Source organism: Ptychodera flava (assembly GCF_041260155.1).
Source record: "Ptychodera flava strain L36383 chromosome 3 unlocalized genomic scaffold, AS_Pfla_20210202 Scaffold_27__1_contigs__length_13241970_pilon, whole genome shotgun sequence".
NCBI classification, from domain to species: Eukaryota; Metazoa; Hemichordata; class Enteropneusta; family Ptychoderidae; genus Ptychodera; species Ptychodera flava.
The window spans coordinates 9622798-9640534 of NW_027248281.1; the positions used below are offsets into that span (position 1 = coordinate 9622798).

The following is a 17737-nucleotide window of genomic DNA, read 5'->3' on the forward strand; positions in this document are numbered from 1 at the left end:
AAGTGCGATCAATATCCCCTGTTGCCCCGCACTCCCACGGTGGAAAACATTGATAGGTGCATGACATTCAAATCTGAATCACATGATTCAAAGTCAGTCATCATCTGCATCTGTTACAGGTCTTGACGGAGAAATTTTCATCATTTATTCCAAATTCCAGTCGGTCATAAGGACCGACATGTTGCTAAAATCTTTCGGCCCGACGAGAAATCTGTCGGTCTCGGACCGTCGGACCGACGTTAATTTCGCACACTGATCGTGACCGGCGGAACGAAACTGACCGCGCTGTTCATCTCACCCACAGTAAAGTCATGACTGTGATCCACAGGCTCTCCAAACATTTCAAGGCAACAGTCTCAAACAGCAGTGTCTTACAACATTATATTCGAGTCCGTTAAGTTTGAAATACTGCTGGGACTGAAACCTAAACGCATTGTTGAGTTGACGTCTTCAAGAGACTTGGGCAGCTCGGTACTGTAAACAACGATTTCCGAGTGTAACGAACATGACGGTAAAAACTACCGTATCTTTTTTAATATCGTCTTTTTGTTACCTTATAGTATCTTATAGTATCTATATTTAGGGGTTACTACACGAAGCTTGGGCGATACCGCGTCGTATTCGAGTGATGTGTCCGTATTTTGACGAGCTGCGCAGCAAAGAGTCAAAATGCGGACACATCACCAGAATACGACGCGGTATCGCCCTAACTTCGTGTAATAACCCCTTTATCATACATGCATGCTTTGGTTATGACTGTTGTCCTACGGACGCTCCAAAATTAGCGACGAAATCAACTGAAATCGACCTTGTTTGCTCCTGGCTGTACTTATAAAAAGGTGGTTGCTGAGGAGTGATGCCAACCGTATCACTTTTCGATATTATGCCGCTATTGGGCCATTCCACTTCAAAGGAGGATTCATGGAGCACTTGAAAGCGAACAATTTAAATATAACGATGTCGACACAGGTTTTCACAATTTGAAGAAGATTTATTTTTAGTTTAAAGTGACGGTGATTGTAAACACAGGCTGGAGTGTGTAAAATATATGTGTTTTCTTGTTTTGATACATAACCTCATCTCTGCGTGAAAGTTATCGGTTCGATTTCAAATTCGATAAGCTTAGAGTATGAACAGCTGCGAGCACGGAGCAAGCAGCTCTGCGACATCTATGAATGCACAGTGTATATAATACCAGTTTGCCTCGAAGAATTATACATGTCCCCAGACGTAAAATATACCGAATTTACCATCTTAGACATGAAGTGAGTACATTAAATTATCAGTCACGTGCAAAGTTCCAAATTTCGACGACAATTTTGAAAAACCAGAAAATAACGATATTAGGATATGTTCAACTCCAGCTTTTCGATTGAAAGTTACTAGCCACAATCTTTTCAAAGGTACAAGTATTTTTACGTTAATAATTGCTGATATGTTGAACGATTCTTTGAACGCTTATTCTAATATTCTTAGATGGAATCTGGCCATCTGATTGGCCGGACCTGCGTAACATTTGGAAGCTTGCGCACATTTCGAACTCAGCTTTAGAGCTCAACGTGCCATAATGTCGGACAGATGTATGACTTGAGGTTACTGGTGCAACTCTCTGGATTCACATATAAAAGTTTGTCCAAGCGGCGACGATGATGTAAAAAACAACGAAAGCAGCACATTTTTTGAAATTTTTTTGAATAAAATCCTTCAAGTTCGATGTAGAGTCGCGCTATCGATGCGATTCGTTACCGTATTCTGTGGAATCAACTACAATGATCTGTGCTCAAGGTAAATAGCTCCTGATTCCTCGTTCAAATGTTCGCGTTCTTAATAACAACATATTGTTTGCTTGTATTTAACTTTATAATATTATTATGAAGTTATAAACGGTGCGCTAGGGTATTTGGTTATGGATATAGGACCATAAGGGTGTAAATTAGCATATGTGGGCGAATAGTCACCTTGCTTCGCTTGGTGATATTTCCCGCCAAATATGTTAATTTTCATTCCAGAAATTTTATATCCGCAACCAAATACCCGAGCGCACTATTAAATATATTTGAAAACATGCACCGACATGTTACTGTGCCTCAGCGGGATTTCTTAATTCAATAGTGATTTCTGATGGTAAAAATTGTTTAAAGTATCATGTAAGATTTAATTCAATACCAACTTCAATAACTCAGATTGCTGATCTGCGAAACTATGGCGGACTTTTTCAACAGTTAAAGAGTAGCCCTACGCTGTTTACACGCCTGTCACCGGAAGTCCTACTCCAGTATATAGATAAATAGTATAGGAGAATAGTAGGTATTCTTATGACATCATGGAATTTTAACGAAAAGATCGTGAAGAAGCTGCTTTTGTAAAGTATGATTCCTGACAAAAACAGCCAGAATAGTTTAAAGAAGAAATCATGAATTTCTCCCAGCTAATGATTTGAGATTGCACGTTGTGGGGAACTAAAACGAATTGGTCCGCAAGTGCAGATTCGGCCATTCGTAGAAGCGGTACTGCGTAAACTTATTATTTTACACTTGTTTTTCAGTCTTATCGTAGTGTTATTGTTTTATATTTATCTTCGTCTCTTGTGTCAGCCTTCGGAAACAAACTTATGCAGATGTTGCTTCAGCTACAGTACGATAGTGCCATGCCAATTTTAAGTATAGACAAAGTGACCGTCACAACTATAGGCTATAGTAGGAACGAGTTGTTGGCAGTTACCAGCATTGACTTACTGATTCTCTTACTAATAATTTAATATATGTGTGCGAAATATAGAGCCAGTATAAGAATGCGGCATTGTTTGAATGATATTAAAATGTCTATCGCGGTGAGCGAGTGGAAATAGGCTGTTACATCATCTTAAAGCCCAATAGCTGCGAATTTTGTGCATTATGTTCAGGATTTTATTTTCAAACCAAAGTTGGTTCGTGTAAATGTGCTGTAGTAAATGTGAATAGAAGTACCAATGCTCGCTGATTTGGACCATGTCGACATGTTTTCACAGGTTGAATAATAAACGGGTGCTGCTCTCATAAAATGCCCCCCACGGAAAAGTACAAAAAACACAGTATTTCCTGCACTTGCCCATCGTGATTATACTAGAAACAAGCATTATGTCATTTCTTTGAATGAATAATACACGATGATCAACATTTTGTTGCTGTAATCTTAATTTTCTCTGTCACATGATTACTTTTTAAAAATGGCGGAAAATCTAAACTGATGTTAAAATATTTGAATTTACATGCCACTTTCGACACTTATGACAGTGTTATACACTTTTTCGGCCCTTATTCAAAGAAATCTCTTAAAGACTCAGGATATTTTGAGATCAGTTTATCACACATTCACACCTATTGGGGCTTTAAACATTGCTGTTGCAAAATTTCCAGAATTTCCCTTCCTTGAAATAGCTGAGCAGGCGCACAATCAACTAAAGGAATACGAAGATACGAGCAACTGGGTACCTGTACACAAAACATCTGACTTGTTTATCCACTTACGACGTTTTGAATAAAAGCCACAAAGAGGACAACGTAGCCATATCGATTTCAAGCGAAAGTTTGATGGAAGCTTTTCTATGTTCAAAATGATACCATCGATACAAAATTGATTTAGTCTGATTCACATTCCATGAAATGTCATTATTTTTATCGAATTAAAATGACAAAAGCTGTCACTTGTGGCAAGTTTTTCAGTACTAGGTTTTTGTATATCAACTAGCTTGTCTGAACCTATCCGTTGTCATGCTGAAATTTCTAGTATACATTTTGTCAACACAGCTTGTATGTGTGTAGTGATCATTAATTATTGTTTACAAATGAATTCTAATCCGGCCAAAAGATACAGCTTATGGAGCTTTAAATGAGCGAGGACGAAATAAAGAGAAAAGACAGGACAGTCATTAACTGTCCTCTTGTTTCATATCTGATTGACGTCCATGTACTACGTATAAACAAGGAACAATCTCAGAGGGAGAGTGATTGGTCATATCGTGTTGAAATCTTATCACCGAAAAACTAACAGAATTAATAGCACACAAAGAGTGTCCAGAAAAAACATTCAAAGTGACACTCAGACTAGCATAGGTAATGTTACCAGGACGCACAATTTCAGAGCCATCCAAAAAAGAATCGCTTAAATGGTTTTTGTTTTTATATCGCGCTAAACGATGGGATTATTGGTGAAATTAAAAAAAAAAGCTCATATGATCGCGATCGGCTCACCTTATGAAGAAGGTTATTCTAACACTTCGGGATCGGTTAAGTCTTGATAGATAATGCGATGCCTTCAACGCCTAATCCGTTAATGATGAGGACAAGTTTGAATTATTGCCCTGCGCAGGAACATGTTTCTGTCCAGAAAGAGGTGTTGTGAAAGCGTTTCACTGACAAAGTCGTTGGTTGCCAAGAAAGTGACGTATTCTGCTAAAAGGGTCAGGCCAGGCGCTTCGATATGTCAGGCTATTTGACAGGTCATGGCACATGCATAGAAGCAACCAAAAATGGAATAATGCATATCACAAGGACTCCCCAAAAGGCATCTCGGCCTGATAATACTGTAGAGCATGTTGTGTGCTGAGGGAGGAATTCACATGAAACGCCAGGGAAGGCTTTTTATTTCATTTCTTTGTTCAGATTTCAGCAGACAGCGTAAAGGGAAAGAAAAGTTAGCTTTGCAAATGTTCATGTGTGTGACGGGACATAGTGAAGGATGTGTAGATAATAGATAGATAAATAGATAGATAGATAGATAGATAGATAGATAAATAGATAGATAGATAGATAGATAGATAGATAGATAGATAGATAGATAGATAGATAGATAGATGAAAGTAAATGACTTAAACTAGTGTTTCTCTTGGACTTTTCTCAATTAAACTTTAAGCATTTTCATGCCAGATCAAGAATACTATCAGGCATAACTGTGCAGAACTTCGTATATAAAAAAACTACCAAAACGTGAACAGATAATTGAAATTTCAAATAGTTGTAACCTCTGTGTTCGCTCCATGAGGAAATATCAAATTTTCAATTTCCCGAAACCGGAATTGGAGAAAATGTTTCATACTCCACGAGCTTCAAAATAAACTTCCACAAATGATAGTTCAGAAAAGAATTGTAAGAAAGTCGAGAGTGCAAGGAACATTCTACCTCAACGCGATAGTGATATACACGCGTCTTCTGCAGTACGCTGAATGAAATTAACATGATTATGTTGTCTGTTAGCCAGCTACGTTTGCACTGGGGCATGGTGTGAGAAATCTGATCCCCGATCCTTGGGGTGTGATATTCTACAATGGTCTGCTACTTCTTTCTTTTGAGTAGTTATTTGGAAAATTCGAACGTATTTTGTGAGTTTGTTACCGACGAAACGAAGTACGAAATTATCCTAAATCGTGACAACGCTGTCGTCTGCTACTGCATTGTGGCCCATTTACTATGTAGTTCCGGTCAATGTGGTACTCGCATTGCGCCATTGGTTAATATTTTGTAGGTTGAGCGAAGGGCCATTTATTATCCAATCAGAACTCTTGTAATATACCGCTTTCGTGTATGCGCATTTACACACAGTTCTGAGAGTAAGGGATTGATTTTTCTCCCACAGTCGATCCACATTCCCAGTGGTCAGGAATGTGAGAAAATGTTAATGTAGCATCACATTTGTCTAATCGAAAATTAGTTACGGGTCGATTGCATTCAGATGTACAGAATACAAGGAAAGGTGTATAGGTTAGTGGAAGGGTCGAGGCTGCACCCTTATTTGACATTAATGTTGTTATTATTTTCGTTTCATTTGAGGTGCTGTTTCTGCTGTGTGAAATGTAAGTACTCACCCAGATTCTTTGTGCAATTACACGAATTAAACTATAATGCGGTAATAGTCATTTATTGTAACGCTTACGTACAATCGAAAACACCATCGTGACGAGTCTTTTCGTCCCGCCGGGCTCACTGTTGAATAATGGTGTGTCTGAAATTTGAGTATGTTTTTTGGCCCTGAGGAGAAGCACTTTGCTATTTGCTGCTGCATTTGGTAACTGAGCTTTCGCCTATTTTATTTCTTAATGAATAAGTAACTAATATGTTCTTGCATTCATTATGCCCGATTCAGTTAACCTCGCCGTTCCGGTGTCTTGTTAACACACATTGTGTGCAGAGAAAGGATGATGGTGTTTTGACCTAGTACAAAAAAACTGGATATCGTAATAGAGATGCCGCAAACATACTTCAAATTACAGATTATGTCACTGGTGTCGGCTACACAGGCTCCTTGCATAGTGTATTGTGCAAAAACTGCAAGGGCGAACGAGTCTTAACAAAACGCCCACACCATAACAACGACGAATCGAACGAATATCTGTGCATATCATATCGTCGTTTGAAATCGAGTTCCTTCCGTTGGTCACTTCAGGACAAAATAAGAACTATTAAGTTTTGCTCTCGAGCGTTGTGGTGAAAGGAGAGAGTGTTGTAATGGTTAAGAATTTATTGATTGAGCTTGTTCCATACACTTGTTTTTTTTTTAAATGCCTAGAATGGTTGAATGTCATCGATACTCCAAGCAAGCAACCAACCATGGTTTTACCCAATATCATTACAAGTCAGAATCCCGCTTATCGTCAGACTTATTTTGTTATTCAGGGAATGATAAAAGGTAGTAGCTTACACTTTACGAAGAACCATATTTTTTGTAAATATATTTGCTTTGGTTTTAAAATTATACCCAATCCTTTGCACGTCCCGGTTAGTACATTGTGATATTTCGATTAAAATAGTACATTAATAAGTTTTCAAGGCAAATATGCGAGAAAAAAGAAACAGGATTTCAACCACAGATAACACCCGATAATTAAGGCTAAGTAATTACTTGGTTTGCCTCAAATCCATGGTGTGTCTAGTTCGATTTTCTATTTTTGTTGTTTTGAAGAACACATTTTGGTCAAATTTCTTTACATTTAAAAGGGATGCCCAGTGGCTCCACCTCGGAGCGCCCGGTCAACAATCGATCTTTGCTATTAAAACGTGAACGTTGAGTGTTCATTGAATTTCTGTATTTCAAAGTCGTACACAATAAGGCTGGATTCACAAACACCCCTTAGAGGGGATCGACGGGACAGGGACTTGAAAATATCGAGGGTATGTTGGGAGGCATTTGAAAAGATTTGGGGACTTAAAGGGGTAGACTCGAAACAAAACTGTCTCTGACTTGCATTAAATATAAATTATATTACCATGCCCTGTCCATTGCTTTTAATTGGTCGAGCTTAACCACGTTACTGCCCACAATTACACAGTAATGGTTTGTTTCCATGCCCGTCAATATGAATAATATTGTAAACATAGTAACTTTATGGCTAAAACGTAAATTGTGATTTGTACAAAGATCATAATCAACCACAAAATAAAATAAAGCATTTGTGGGCAAAGTTTAGACGCTTTTTTCAAAACAATCTACGCATTTAGAAAATTTTCACAGCGCGCACTACTCACTGAAGGTTCTGAGGCCCCGTTGTCGTTCGCACGATATTTTTTTGTAAATTTTGACGGTTTTTCGGGGTCGTTGATAATATTATAACAGACTCCGCGCTGACCATTAACGTTTATTTATGGGTGCGGGCGAGAGGAAAGCCAAATTAACGGGGCGAGGCTTGCCTTTCCTCTCGCCCTTGCCCATAAATAAACGTTAATGGTCAGCGCGTCGTCCATTATTTCTATAGTCAATTTTAAGCTATAAGCTTTGGCTAATTTTGGGTGGTTTGTTTTGAGTATCCACTGCATGTTTCTTGAATGTTCTACTCCCTAAAGCGTGATAAAACGTCCAGCACATCTACATGTGTACAGTAAGATCGGTTATTGTTTAAAATTGAATTAAAGTCAAGACTAGAATTCATTTGTCATCATTAACGATGATTACGGTCTTAACACAAGCATATACAAAGTATTTGCCAGACAGAGGTTTGTTATTCTACCATGCTGTGGGGAGTAGACCAAGAAACTGCACGCGATACCCAGAACAAACATACTTGATTGGCCAAGAGGTACACCTAATGTTCCTTTTATACAAATATGTTAATTGTGTCCAAAACTTCTTTAGTGATCGCAAAAGTGACATCAGCTGTAATGTATACCTTCATTTATAGTTTGGCTTGGAATTGTTCAAAGAGCATTATTATTGTTTATCAAGAAACGTATTACACCATAAACACTTACATATTACAGCATAAACACTTACATAATTATATACATAGCTACTTACATATTTCAAATGTAGCAAGTCATAGGGAAAATATTCAATTGTTTACCTGTAGACTACCATTAAAAGTGAATAATAATTTTGAATGAAATTCCAATATCATATTATTTTGTTGTCCACTTATGAACTTTCGAATATATATTTTTGTACACACATGCTTTTTTTACCTGCAAGTTCCAGCAAAGTGCAAGTACATGAATTTCAAACATATATGAATGTACAGATGTAAGTTGTTTTTATGAGAAAATGTTAATAGTTTGCCCTGTAGACTCCCATGTATTATGATTTGATATATTTCGTCGAAGCACTATATCGGCCAAAAAGGTGACCCTCCCTGAAAAGCTATGCGTAAAATTTAATGACCTTCAATAATGCTAGCGCAAACAAAAATGTGACCACATTTAAATCCCCCAATAGCTGCGAAGTTTATGCATTATTTTCTTGATTTTATTTTCAAACAAAAGTCGTTCGTGTAAATGTGCGAAGGACATGTATTGAAGTATCACTGCACGCTGATTTGGACCATGCTTACGTATTTTAATAGTTTAAATGATAAATTGATGCCGCACTTATAAAATAGCGCCCCCACGGAAAAGTACAAAAAATGCAGTATTTCCTGCACATGCACATCGTGGTCATAAAAGAAATTAGCATGGTACTATTCACTTGAATACACAACACACGATGACCAACATTTTTCGTTGTAATCTATATTTTCTCTGTCACATGATTAGTTTTTGAAATGGCGGGAAATCAAACATGATATTATAACGTTTGAATATACATGCCACTTTCGGCACTTATGACAGTGTTAGACACGTTTTGAGTTTTTAAAAGTTCTTATTCAAAGAAACTCCCGGAAAACTTGAGATCGGTTATTGCACAATCGCACCTATTCGGCCTTTATTTTCTCTTCCATCCCTTTGAGGGCGTGATTTCAAAATTATAGCAAGTCTAGAGGGGGATTCGAATGCATTGTAAGTTTGTTTGGGGGTATTTGAGACCTGTTTTTGATCCCTCCTCAAGATGTGTTTGTGAATGCAGCCTAAGCAAATATTTTCTTGGTTATTTATGAATATCAATTCCTATCTTGTAACTCAAAGGATGCTGTATCATGTTGGCAGGCAACAATGAAGATACCATTTTCAGCAATCATCGTCGTATACGTTGTGTTCATTCTCGTCAAACTTTAAGCTTACAGTGCTGAAGTTTGACAATTGTTTTCGGCGCCAAGTAGTTCGACGTCCGGGGTCAAAATAAGGTCAAAGTAAGAGATTGTCCTTGAAGCGGTCGCGCAAAAGTGACTAGAATGTCCTTGCCCTCGATCACAACACCATAATCGATATTGACACCATTGACTCATTTCCATAATTTCGCCCCGAACTACGCTGTGATCTTTCGTACTAGAGCAGTTCAATCACCATCCTTCTCAATTGTTTGCCAGATTAACTTTCCTTCAAAGATTATCAGGACTACGTGTTAGACGAGGCTGATAGGACATGCTTTTTAAAACTGATGATTTGTGGACTCTTCTTGCGCACTGGCCATGACAATCACCTTAATCGAACAGTTGCACGAATAGTTTTCCATCAGGCAGAGGTGCAGGATTCGTCTAACCAGTAAGCATGGTTAGAGAGGTACGGAAGTGGTTCCTAGGTCAATATAGATACAGACAAAAAGAAACAGACTAGAAAGTGGTTTTTTCAAGATGTGAATGTAATCCCCCTCCATGTATGTCTTGCCTCAGGTAGCTCTCGACTCCGTTTTCCGAAGAGTGCCGAACATGCACCATTCGGAAGTTTCCGGATTTTCGCCAATTTTTAAGTGACAGTATGTTAGGCAAAGTTCGTGTTGCTGATGTCATGTAGCGCTGAGGGGAATTGGCTACTGGCGAAAACGGGAAAAGGTTGGAGCTTCCGAGAGATGACTTTTACCATTTTAAAAATTCCTCTCACACTTTTATGAATACTTAGTGTGTTTGAACCAAATTTGAAAGTCCTTCAGTCAGATTGTTAGTCATATTGTCTTCTGCAAATTTTCATTGGAGGAAGTGTTAAGGAAACTGCTGGCGTGTTATGGTACGTTTGATTGGCGCGAAGCAGTGTTTCTGCCCTGACAGCACACAGGGTAAACATGGTTGACACGCGACAGGCAGCACGACGCCATCGACTTGTCAAAACCATAGACTGGAAGATCCGTCACTCGAAGGCGTTCCAGGCGTTCTCTACGCTCCCCCTTCTTACGAGGGGGGGGGGAAGCGTAGGGAGCGTCCTGGGGCGACGGAACTTTCAGTCTATCAAAACCACAGAAAAGAAAAAAACAATCTGAGAAATGTTGTCGTATTTTTCTCATAATCTCGTGCAATTATCAATCACGCACGAAATCTGACACCCGTGAAGCTCATTTTAATATGAAGAAGCCATAGTTTATCGAGACGACTATGACATCAAACGGCGAGCCGTGTTTCTAGTCTATGATTCTCTTGGTCTGTGATAGAGAAAAGGAGCTAGGGCTAATGGTACGGGACATCACCGTTTGAACTTCCAATAATCTTGGCATTGGTTAACACGAGATCATTAAATTTCGAGATTGTAAAGTGTAAAATGTGATTTTTATCAGACATTTGACACGACTACTTCCAAATACAACTCTTTGACGATTTTGTTTGTCGGAGATTCATTGATCAGAGATAAATCAAGATGACTTGACAAATTAAAATAAATTATTAGTGGTTTATAAATGTATTTTAGTGGTATGCCCCGTTTTGTCAAATATGATCTGTGGTTTGCAAGACATAGTCATCATAAACGGAGTACATAGATGGGCGATAATGCTGGCACCGTTGTTCTCTTTTCATACATCTTATGTTCATGTTCCTAACAACTGCAGTAGGCTCGGTCGTATTTACGTTCTTCATCCTCAAACCACTATGAGAGTCCCTCCAACTGGAGGGATTGTGTACAAACCCATGTTTTCGTCATCAAATTTCGCTTTTCCCTCACAGCAATTTCAGGTTTGTTCAACATAATTTGACTTTCTTGCATTGTTTCGCAAACACGTGATTGTCTTGCTTGATGTATATTTTTGTTTCTATGTATGCCCTACTCAATTTTACATCCTCATTCTAAAACTTGGGTTTACCCAATTCTCACTTACCATTTGAACTCTTAAAAGCCTGACTTCCACATCCTACTTTTCTAATATTCTCTGGAGATGTACCGCCTACAGTGGCGCTATTTCCTTTTTGGCAATAAAGTATGATTTTCTTTTGCAGACGATGGTTTCGCTGGAGTGCAATGCCCTTGAAAACGTCCTTCTAGATTTATTTGTTACAAGTCATTGTAAAATAACAAAGTCACTGCTTGGTTAATGAATTTGGAAAACATTAACGGAAATCATGGTAAAGTGAACTTTGTAAAGCATATCACGAAAATGGCTCCAAAAGTATTAACCTCGCATATTGGTTTGTAAATTGCACTTTTGATGTACCACGAACGAATTGAATCGGTTACACGCAAATTTGTGTAAATAGTTAAATACATGAACAAATAAAACAAAGTGGCTGTGAAGTGGTAATATTTGTCCAGTGATTGTTTGTCATAAACATGGGTATATGGACATAGCTAGCTTTAAGTTCCTCACCAAGAATTTATTTTTAGTTACTATAAATTATAACAGAATTGTGATCTGGCAATATATGATGCTAAATTGTACAAGCACGAGAGTAACACTTGAGTTGATTTAACAATACTGTACATAAAGAGAAATATAGAACTGTTTGTTATATCTATCAATGTTGCTGTTATTACTTTGTACACAGGCCACGGTACACTAATGGAGAAATTTAGAAGATAAGGTCCATGTTCATAAAAACAAATGATTTTGTCAGTATATTAGATGAATGACGACAAGGTATTAAACCTACAATAGCCAAATCTGCGAGAAGCTACTAAATTTGTTCGTCCTTTAAAAAAGAATGAAGTTTCCATTTACATAACTTTAACTTAATTCATGAATAGGGCTCGTAAGGATCATATCTCTAAGCTTTATTTGACTTGGTAAATGATTGTCTATATTTTCTGACTCCTAGACCATCGTAAATCTTACTCCTCTCGGAAAGGTTTCGTATCTCCTACTGTTGATTGTCCAGCTGTTGACTTTGCTGTTGTAGCAATTCACCCTGTTCGGTGATAAGTTGCTTCAGGTGTGCAACATCATCTGCTAACGCTGCCAATCTGTTGTTATTGTACGCAGAGTTTCTTTCAAGACGGGAAAGTCTCGCTTCTACAGGATCTTCGATCGCAGCTTCTGATAAAAAAATAGAGATTACTGTTTTAGTTACTAACAATAAAACAATTAATCCTTTAACGTGGATGTTGATAGTCGTCGAACAGTATCCTATCAATGGTTGCAACTGCTTTGTACTTTCTGAGATATCTCTCTGTAACTGTTTTCTAATAATACCATTATCATGGACTAAAACGCGTCCCAAGGACGGATATTTGGCTTTTATTTATTCTACTCTGATTTACCACTTGTTGGGGCTCATTTTATTCTCGGCGTTAGAAGAGTTTTAACCGTCTTATTGTTTCGAAAATCGAAAATTTTATTTTTCTCCATAGAGTTAACACAGGGATGGCGGCCATTTTGAATTTCAAATATCGGAAAACCTTAGATAACTTGTCTCTCTATTTCCAAATTTTGCCCTGTGACCTCTAATTTTTATTCTTGATTTTGTAAGAGAATGGCCGACAGTTTAATCAAGGAAAGTTTGAGCAAAAGTTTAGCTCTTTCACTTTGGAGGCGCTAACGAGCCAGTGGCGATTCAACATGTACCAGATGTTTAGAAGAAAAGTACCAGTCAGTGGTTGTGTGTATAAACGAGACTTGTGTGTCCTCTGTGATTGGGCTGCATTTAGTACAAATACGAAAGTTTGAACTCACACAAGATAATGTTTGAGCTAAAATTCTGCCAAATCGTTGTGTTTAATTATTGTGAATAACTATTGCAATGATAAAAGTAGCGAAAACTCGCATTTTTATCTCCGTGTAGCGTTACGGTAATATCTGTTTGTGAGATGATGATAGAAATCTCAAAAAATACTATTATATTTTGCCGGCATGATACTTGTATGGATTCACCGGGATGCATATTCCATATAATTGAAGCTTTCAATGTTTTATTTGTGTGCAAAGCGATGATTAAAGTTTATCTCATTCAGTAAACAAAGGGTTTTTAGGTCAAATGTGATTTCAAATTTATATTTTTTACACAATTTGTTTCTATAATCCAAACATTCCTACCATGACTCAAGATTTGTAATCTTTAATAGTCACCCTAGCGGCTTACCGACTACGCATGCGCAGGTTCATAAAATACTTTACGCATACCAAAAGTGTACACGACTAGGCGTCGCCATGTTTTTTTTGAGTACTCGTAAATAAACAAATACGAAACATGTGAAGTATTATTTTATGAAATGACATTAATAAAATTTGTCCCTTTAATTAGCCAGTAAGTATTATTTTCCACCATGTCACTGGTACAAAATATTACTTTCACGCCTAAAGTGAAAAAGAGCGAGGACTGTCATACATATGAACGAAGACATACTCAACGAATGCTGGGATTGAATTTTAGAAAAGAGCCCTCTGTGTCAATTACTAGATGCAAAAAATTGCCAGTATTTGGACTAGTTTTCAGCTGGCAATTGGAAGTTGGGCAGTGCAGTACTATTGCGACGATAATGATGGCACAATACGTCCCTTGTTAAACAATAGGTTGTTATCATTTTAAAAATTGCCAGTTTATGTCCAAATATTTTACACATTAAACAGAAAATATGTACTTGCAAGGTCTGACATCGTGTACGTGTGTGAACTGTTTTCATCAGAGGGTAAACTTGGCAAACTGGTCGTACAAAAGTATGTAATAAGTAAAAATTCATTCCATTTTATCCTGTACTATAACTAATCATGGATCAATACAAGTAAAATTTCTAATTTTAACCCCGGGCGCGACACCAAGTGCTAAGCCCTTTATGATATTATGAAATAGAAAACGTATTCCAAACGTGTATAACTTTCAGATTCAAAGCGCGGACAAAGTGAAGTAAGTAGTGTTGTACAGTGTCTTTTGACTACAATGTATACACAGCACTGTCTGTGAAGTCGACTTACCCGCTTCCTTTTCGCATATGGACTTGATTTCACCCCAGCAAGCCCAGTCATTCCACTGACCATCTTTTTCCATTCTGATATGAACACAATTTTCTCGTGTTCCCTGGAAATTATTTGGCTCTCCGGGAACCCAATCGAAAAATGTAGCCTTGAGTAAAAATGGGATAATAATGAAAGGATTATTGTAATTTCGATATAATAATATTTCGATATGAAATATTCTCGATATAAACCATCTATACATAAAAACAATAGAAAAGTAGAGTTTAACCAGTGCATTAAGTGGGCAAAATTGAGATTACCTGAGTTCCATCAATCCATTCCCATCGTCCAGTTTGCGAAAGGCCCTTATATTCCAAGCCAATCCAAGCCCAGTCTGTGTCGCCAAGTATACCTGAGGACATTTTAATAATAACAATTACTATTATGAAAAAGTTTTCGATTGTCATTTTTCTCAGCAATTTTAGCTTGAAATGATCGAAAAACCATGAACAGTACATTATTGTTATTTTGTCATACTGTACAACTACTTATAAGACTGTTTAGATTTACAACAATATGATGATATGTGAATGCTATGCTTGAAACAGTCAAGTTAGTATGACAGGTCCACACCGTATTTTACTCACAGTACCCTCGTACTTACCAGTCAGAAAGTGAGATTCTTCGATGTCTGTCACTTTCGCAAGATGGGAATCTTTTCCTTGACAGTTGGCTTCCGCTGCACGGAAAGTTTTGATGTCTTGTTCGATGTTATAGCAGTGGTTGTTGTAGTAATGCCAATTTTCCTCACAAACTACAACGATTGACATGAAACCAAGGACAAGGAAACGAAATAAGTCAATAACAATCTGTCGAATGTTCCTAAAAGCTATCCGAGAATTGATTTTCACTCAGGGTTTCAATAGTTTGACTTTTTACCGTTGTCAATCAGTACAGGGATTTACCTGTTCATATCAAACATTGCGAAAGTAGCAGAGTTTAAGAAGTTGAACTTTTGAAGTTGTGATTATAAAACCTAAAAATAACATTGAAGGGTGACAAAGTAAAAACTGCTCGCAGATAACAAAGCGATCTGAAAGCTAACCTATATTTTTTTCCAAAAATGTTGCTGGATTCGTCTACGTCACAACAAATTATTATTATTATGCCATGGCCATTTCGTACCAGAACTTGTCTTGTCGCATAACCCCAATCCATAGTGATGGATCACAACTGACAAGACCAATAAGGTGTCGCTATCGATAATTCTTGACAACGTGACAGAACACTGTCACATCTGACTTATTTGTGATCTAGTAATATGCAGTTACTTTGTAAGAGAAGTTTAATGACGTAAAAAAGTTTTACGGACATTATACAAGCATTGTAGGGGCAGTGTTGATCGTTTTTCCATAGTAAGTGTCCCAAAAAGTTAATTATTTTGTGTCTGTTGTTTCTAAGGAAAACTTCTATGCGCGTGCAGACTTGTGCCGACCTTGTATTTTTATCTCAGTGAAAAAGAATCTCGATATTCGTAATGATGAATGCAGGTAACGATTGCATACTGCCCTGGATTTCCCTTCGGTAGTTTAAAACACAGTAGAAGTGAATTTGAAATTTAAAAAGTGAGATTTTATGACAGGAGGATCACTCACCAGCGTCTGGCATTGTAATTGTAATACTATCTCGTATTGAGTTGATCTCTTCTCTTTGCTCAACCAATTTTCTGGTTTGATTTGCAAGTATCTGTTGTTGTTCTTCATTCTCAAGTTTTAGTCGCGTAAGTTCTGCTTCTAGGGCTTCAGATTTGGCCCTGCCTTCGTCTTTGAATTGGTCAAGTGTGTCGGAAACACTTGCGATATATCTCTGACTTTTCACCAAGCTTTCATCGTGTCTTTTGAGATGTGTTTTAGCTTTACTCAAGCTGTCGACCAGTCCGTCACTTATGTCAGCAATTTTGTGAATACTGGATTCCTGCTTGTTCAGCTCATCTCTCACCGCGCTCATGGCAGTTACAGTGTCCTGGCGGCCTGGGCAAGTCTCGTCGTCGTTGGCTGGAAAGGTGAAGACATAAGCACACACATCGGATCTGTAACAGTAGTCATCATTGGATGGGCACTCACGCTGACCAAGCTGAGTGACAGCAGCCTGTGTAAGTTGGTTCATGCAGAATAGGAATGCTATAGTCTTCAGGAGAGCCATAGTAGTTTCTCAATGCTATCAAAATATAGCGTTGTTGTTGTAAAGTTTGCCTTTATATACAGTGCAAACTGTATCAATATTGAAAAAGTAATTTGAATATAAGGCATTGTCAGTCAAGAGGTTTCCTGTTATCGAACATTAAATCTGATAAATTTGTTATTTTTGCACAAGAACAATGTCAATTCTTGTTTATACATTTGTTGGACGGACATTGTAAAGTACCTGGTCGGCACGCTTCACCTCAAATAGATAAACAAACCTTGGTGACCCGGTTTATGTTTGCCAACGTATGTAAGTCTATCGATTATCAATATTTATGACAGGAACCCTCGCGTGATTTTATTTATCCGCCACTCCTGAGTTCATCGAATCCGTAAATGACGCGATGTATTCGTTGCTTCGCTTCGATAAAGTTGTATGTGCGACGTGTGATCAGAAATGTAACAACTTAGGGCTATTGAACCACTCTTTTTTGGGAGTGGAGATTTAGCCGAGCGGTTCTCTCTGTGGCCTCTCCGCTAGGCGACTGATGCCGTATGTTGCGGGTTCGAACCCGAATGAAAACTAGCCGTATTTTAATCCATTTAATTGTCTCAGAATGCCCTTATTGCACAGAAATGCTCAATGTACATTTTGATTGTTTACAAGGATATATTAATTAAACGTATATCATTTAGAACATAAAGTTTGTCCTAAACCCCAGCGTCGCTCACGTTGATTGGTAGGTTTTATGTCCCTATGCCCCATTTGCGTTCATTCATTGGCTGCCTATATGTCCTCAAGTCTCATTAATATTTACTGTTCCGAATGCAACTCATTCATTGGCCGCCATATGTTCTTGTCCTTGCCTCACTTTCGAGTGTTCCTTGTCTCGTTCTGCCATGTGCTCATTACTGTAACCTGTAACGCATCTGCGAGCCTAGCCAATCATTACCAGACAGCTAGAGCGTAGTCGCAACGTTTGTGAAGACAAATTTGTCTTCACAAACGTTGCGACTACGCTCTAGCTGTCTGGTAATGATTGCCCTCGGCTCGCAGATGCGTTAGTTATGAGCACATGGCAGAACGAGATAAGGAACACTCGAAAGTGAGGCAAGGACAAGAACATATGGCG

General features: G+C 38.0%; 1 protein-coding gene across 2 annotated transcripts; it reads right to left on the reverse strand.

The window, feature by feature from the left end:
• Positions 1 to 11321: 11321 nt before the first annotated feature.
• On the reverse strand, positions 11322 to 16677 carry LOC139126471 (C-type lectin domain family 10 member A-like). Of its 2 annotated transcripts, none has more exons than XM_070692530.1 (5): positions 16077 to 16677; positions 15086 to 15235; positions 14742 to 14833; positions 14440 to 14587; positions 11322 to 12564 (listed from the first exon to the last, which is right to left on the reverse strand). In XM_070692530.1, exons 1-5 carry the CDS (start codon positions 16621 to 16623, stop codon positions 12392 to 12394), a joined length of 1110 nt encoding a protein of 369 aa, XP_070548631.1. In that variant the 5' UTR covers positions 16624 to 16677; the 3' UTR covers positions 11322 to 12391. The 2 variants fall into 2 exon arrangements, with proteins under 2 accessions (XP_070548631.1, XP_070548630.1); XM_070692529.1 differs by having other exon boundaries at positions 11322 to 12567.
• Between the last annotated feature and the right edge of the window lie 1060 nt (positions 16678 to 17737).